Source organism: Malurus melanocephalus, unplaced genomic scaffold (assembly GCF_030028575.1).
Source record: "Malurus melanocephalus ecotype Western Australia unplaced genomic scaffold, MMel_1.1 scaffold_8, whole genome shotgun sequence".
Classification (NCBI taxonomy): Eukaryota; Metazoa; Chordata; class Aves; order Passeriformes; family Maluridae; genus Malurus; species Malurus melanocephalus.
The window spans coordinates 6297403-6303402 of record NW_026623240.1 but is presented as its reverse complement, the minus strand read 5'-3'; the positions used below and the strand labels follow the sequence as shown (position 1 = coordinate 6303402).

Below are 6000 nucleotides of genomic sequence, written 5' to 3'. Positions count from 1 at the left end.
AGCACTTAGAAATGCTCCTGAGACACCAAAAACACCTCSATTCAGAATTGAACACATAATACCTGCCAAATTTGCAGGTTTGAAACCACTTCCAATAAGAATTAAAAAGGCCCTCTTCACAGCTGAAATGGGGCTATCAATACTTGACTTGTCTGCCCGTGTGAAATAGCGGGTTCTTTTCTCTGACGTCGCAATTTAGTTTAAAATGGCTTTGATGATGACAGGGTACACGCGAGTGATAAAACCACAAAGATGACAGTCTAATCTTACCAAGATGACYGATCACTGATAAGAGATTAAGTCACACAACATTTGAAAAACCAGATTATCTGTCTGCTAGGATGGTGTCTGTGTACACCTCCTGCTGAGCCATGCTGCGACACCAGTGACATACAAAGATGCTTCTCTGTAAAAAGCAGAAATGCTTCACAGAATTTCTCAAACCATTGGGATAAAAGGGAGAGAGTGAGAAAAAAAGTCCCCTCTGATATTATATTGAACTTTTTAGTCAAACATTCATTTTTCAGACTAGTAAAGTATTTAGATGTACAGCATATAAATAATTTAGAGGTACTATAAAAAGGTCTAAATTAGTCAATTCTGCCCTATAATTAGCACTCACAGCTATGCTGGCAGTGGGTGGGTGATTATTAAACACCTTTTATTATTGGCTTTATGTACTACAATAAAAAAYTAAAATTATACTTACGAGAATTATTAGACATGCTGGTCCTATAAAACTCCATATAAAGTTGTTCTTAGTGCTGAGCCAACATCTGAAAATTAAACAGCAGAAAATGCCTTGAAATGTGCTTTTGGGATTATTGTCTCCTTCTCTACGACGATTTGGACACAGAAACAGTGACTTACACTTCTGTGGTGCCATAGTACTTGTATCCTAGTGCAGCAGAGATTCCAACGACCACRGCTGGACTGACATAGCCAAAGACGTAGAAATTCTTGTGCAAGAAGCCCTTGTTGTAGATGACTCCCACAACTATAAGGTACAGGTGAATCCCTTCAATGCACATCCATGCAAAAGCAGCCAGAAGGAAATAATGGAGTAGTCCAGCAGTGATGGAACAGAAGAGCTAGAAATTCAGAGAAAGCAAGAGTCATARTTCTATTAATAGGCCTTTGTCAAGATGATATAATAAATGTAACTAATATAATATAATAGTACATGCACAGCAACCAAGTGACTCTAAGATTGTGCTTCAGCAGCCCAGTTGTAATGCTGATTGATGAGAACTTGGCCTACACCCATTTGCACATTTGTTCATGAGTGTTTTCTGTAGCAAGTGGTAAAACAAAAAGACTAAATTGAATTTTTAAATTGGTGCACGTCTTCCCAGAAAAACTGTCTGAATGGTTCGACAAGGTCGATCCTATTATTATAGCTGAGTAATCTATATGCTTGATATTCACAAAGCTCATTTTTGTGATTTTGGTAACATTGTAATTAGGCAAGATTGTATTGATAATGTTGTAATCACCAGGAAGTATTTCTGAAATAAGTTTTGTTATACAATATGTTTGTAAAATGGTATTTTTCAATCCATCAATACTGGAGTGCTGCCTCAGGGATAACAGTTTATATTTTTTTCAAGTGATTTTAAATCCTATTCAGCTGCTTATAAATTTTGATAATTTATGCATTATTTTATTTCCTAAAGCTAAGCTGAGATGCAAAAATCAACAGCCTAGCTTTCTGAAAAGCAAAATGGTCAGGTGAAGACCTCACATGCAAGAAGGAATGTGGTCCTCCACCTAACTGCTCAATATGTCAGATGTCAGCTTGGGATTGAAGCTCCGGCCTTTAGGATTTTAGGGAAAACTGGGAGCCACCAGTGTGACTTTGTACAGCATCCTAAGGGATCTGAGAAGTGAAAATGCTGAACACATTGAGATCACAGTCTCAGTAAAGGTGACAAAGTTTGAGTGAAACCCATGGAGCAAAGTCAGTGCACACCAGCTCAGACAAAGGCCAAACTTCTTTAAACAACAATTTTGCATTTCCTGTCACTGCACTGGGAAATCAGGGTCACTTTTGGAGGTAGGGAGTGTAGAGAGCAGAAGGAAGATTGTATCTTATACCGTATATTTACTTTGCAATAGAAATTCAGGACACAAGTGAAAARTACCCACCTTATTATTGTTCATATTAATTCCAATCAGAAAAATAAGCTCCGCCAGGAAAAGGCTGCAGCAGAGGTTTTTGTGAATTGTTGTTCTAGTGCTTTGAATTTCACTGAAGAACCAGAATGTGAAAATGCACATGGAGAGGCAAATCAACGAAATAATTATTCCTAGCTGAGTGATCCTTGTAAGAATGTTATAATTTGCACCACCCTGGGGGAAAATTATAATATAGTATTAAAAAGAACAGCTTTGTACCTTCTCAAGAAAGACCTCATTCTATAATACAGCTCTTTTCTTCTTTTCTACAAAATATTAATCRAAACTGTTTGTAGAGTTTCACTGGAAATGTACACTCTGGATAATCTAAAAAGTATTGGGTTTTTGTGAGACAGATATAATTCTGGGGGAAATTAGTAATAAACTGTATATATTCCTGCTCTTGCATTTTCTGATATTTCTTAACAAAACTTTTTATTAACATCAGTATCTCCTAATAAGATTTTCAAAATCAGATCATTTTGGTGAATGACAAACACACTGCACTAGGACATATATTAATATGACACGAACATTTTCTAATATAAAAGGACTTATCACAGCAGTGACTTAGATAAGCAAAACTGAATAACTGTCTTACTGAATTTGCAACATGATCAAAACAAGACTCTGAAATAACAATCACTTCAAGCAAATGCTATTCCAGATACRTAACATGAACTTTCTGCAAAGGAACACAAGATATTTTAATATCGGATGTGAATATTTTCTCTATAAGAATATAATTTCTTTTGCTGTTTGCCATTTGAACAAAGAATCTCTGAAATACATGACTACATCAGCAAAAGGATACCATTCAACTGACCATGAAATGCATCTAAGTATTTTTTTTACTAAATAAAGGATGAGAGATTATTCACCTCCCAGCCTTTCTTTTCAAAATAACTGTATAAGTACCTGCAAAGGTTTTAAATTTGAACTGAAGACTTAGGATGCTATTTAGCAACCAGGAAACAGCCTCTATCAGCATGAAATTCACAGTGTGAGAGAACTGTCTCAATACAGTATATTCATGCTAATATTCTCCTTGCTGTCAGTTCTGATACCTTATAAAGCTGCCTCCTGAGCTCCTGCAGATCCCCACTGAGACCCTGGAAATCTATGGGGTTTCTTAATACAAGAAAAACATAAATTGAATGGTCATTCTCCCAACTTTGTGCTGATCGTGAATGTCCATGTTTAATAGTCATAAGCTTCAGATTGATTATGCTGCTGCAAACCCTCCAGAGAGAATTTAAAGCAGATTTTTMGATGCCAAGGTTAGAAAAATGGGTGGCAAAGTTTTGTGAGACAGAAWTTCAGGGCCATATGGTTACTGACCACCAATGAATGGCAGATAAATCCCACAGCAGTCTTAAAGTGAGATTTAAAATGAAAAGCAATGCTCCAAAAATAAGCACAACAGACTGTGTTTTTGGAACAAGATACTTTGCTGCATCACTGCTCTGTAATACTGCAGAAAGGACATAAGGAAATTCAAACACATATGGGAGGAATTTTGTTTGCTTTGTGCACAATAAATTGTGTGTTTGCTGAACAAAACCAAGAGACAACGTAAAGGGGGGTAAGTATGTAGATTGCACTAAAATAAAAGCATAAGGAATGAAAACAGAAGAAAGCACCAGGTAAAACACTAAATTAAAATAGTACTTACAACAGAGCCACCTGAGGACATCAAAACAGCAAAATGAGTCAGATGATTRCATTTGCATGAGATATGAGTGGAGTTGGAATGTGTCAGCTCACAGCCTTCTGTAGCCCAGTTGCCATTCATTGTGTCTGAGTAGTTCCAAAATGCACATTTAATGTCTTTATCTGCAGTCTGGAACAGAAACAAGATGTTTTACTGATGGCAAAAGGCAGGATATTTCCCATCAAGAGACCTTTCTTACGCTAGACCGTGCAATTCATTAAAATTGCTTGTTATAATTGGGAGGTAGGGAAACAAAAAACACATTCTGCAAGGCCTATTCCAAGCAATTAAAACATGGCTGGGGATGGAAGCAATTTATCCACACAGCTAAACCCCCACCAAACACAGAGTCTAATCAGATTACTGAACCCTTCTGGYACTTGCAGGGATGTTGGAATTTTCACCTATTGAAAACATTGTTATATGYACACTTGCACCTGCTGAACATGGACTGGACTCCAAGGTTACAGCCACAATGTTCATCCATTCCAAATGAGCAGGTCCAAAACTGGGACTTGCTCTGTGCATTTCACAAAGCAATYTGGGATAAAGCCAGGGTCACATCACACCTGCTATATCACCTGCTACACAGCAGCGATGAGTAAGAACATTGGTATTATTTAGTACAGTTAGTGCTTACTAAATCTAGTCAAAGACTAAGTCTCCACTGTAGTGTAGGCTTTATAAATTTATACAAATTTATATAGAGGTGATTTCTAACTCAGAAGGCAAGTAACAAACTTAAAAGCTATGTAACCAAGGTTAACACCTTGTCCTGCTGCTTGCCTCCCTATAGTTTTTTTCTTTTTATGTTTTTGATGATCCTTTGTGCCACCTAAACTGATTTTTCACAAGTGAAGCCCCAAAAATCTGTATTTGCTGGAAGTAAACCTCCCAGTTTTAAATAAATGTGTTCAGATTTCAGAAAAAACAAGGCTTCAAAACTACAGGTTCTRCTATTACCCCCTAACTCCAGCTTACCTTTTAGCATTAACTTTGAAGCATTTCTTCCTTTTYTTTCAGTATGCATGCTTACCAAAAACCCCCACCTAAGTACAGATCAGTCAAGATCCTGTAATATTCTCTGGTTCAGGCATCTACATTTTATCCATACTAGAACCCAGCAAAGATGGYATTATTGCCCTTGTTTTAGGGCGATTTTCCTCTGTGCCATATTTAGTATGTTGCACTTAGGATGCCACATTTGAGATTAATCGGAACAGAGTCATAAACRGTAACCCCACATCAGCAAACAACAGAATGATGTCTCAGTTTATCCTGTGCTGCAGGTATGCTTACACCACATAAAACRATTAGCCAGTGCTTTGTTTTTACTCGAAGCTGATAATAAAAAACCCCCTTACCTTGGCATACTTTAAGGTAAATGTTATTTTCTCGAGCTCATAGAGTGTGGGTGGGTTTGAGCTGATTGCAACAGCGATCACTGCTGAGCTCACTGTGTGCCTCGGCTCTGCAGCATCTTTGGAGAGGTTTTTAGGTGATGAAAGCAGAGAACCGATGTTGCTGTACCGCAGAAAGACAACTGCAAYGGTGCCTATCAATCAAACACACCACGCTTAGGAGTTTGTGGSTTTTTATAGGGGAACAAAATTGAAGACATTAAGGAGACAATAAACAATAGACRTTATTGCTGCCATTGCATAAAATATGCAAAGCAGATGGAGCCTTTGTGGAATACTTATAAAAATGGTTTAGAGACAATGAAATATAGCTTTATTTAAAACAACATAACTGGCATTAGAAATAAAAATGTGTGTTCGCACAGGCAATACTAATTAGATATATGTATATATATTTTTCCTAGACTAATATATGCTTGCTGCTGCTCTGCGACTGGTTACACACGTGGTGTCAAGTCTAATAAATTAAAAGGTCTCAGACTTGAAGTAAATGCTGGGCCTCTCTGAAGTACCTGGCCTGCTTTGACTTCCATTACAGTGGACCCAGGGTGGAATACAAGTAGGGAAAAAGAAAAAAAGTGTTTTAGGATTCAGTGCTGGTCTTACAAAATGTAGTGACTTTCTCCCTGGTACCAAAATAAACCACATTTTTAGATATTGATAAATGGTGAGATACAGATTAGATTG

At 37.3% G+C, this 6000-nt stretch overlaps 1 protein-coding gene across 2 annotated transcripts in view; it reads right to left on the bottom strand.

Moving 5' to 3' along the window:
* Positions 1-6000, bottom strand: part of ADGRL4 (adhesion G protein-coupled receptor L4) — a 71462-nt gene that overhangs the window by 17893 nt on the left and 47569 nt on the right. For both annotated transcript variants that reach the window (XM_057375011.1, XM_057375020.1), the window contains 5 exons: positions 5257-5447; positions 3854-4021; positions 2149-2352; positions 871-1091; positions 710-776 (listed from right to left, as the gene is read on the bottom strand). In XM_057375011.1, coding sequence (XP_057230994.1) covers positions 710-776; positions 871-1091; positions 2149-2352; positions 3854-4021; positions 5257-5447 — 851 coding nt within the window. The remainder of the gene's footprint in view (positions 1-709; positions 777-870; positions 1092-2148; positions 2353-3853; positions 4022-5256; positions 5448-6000) is intronic.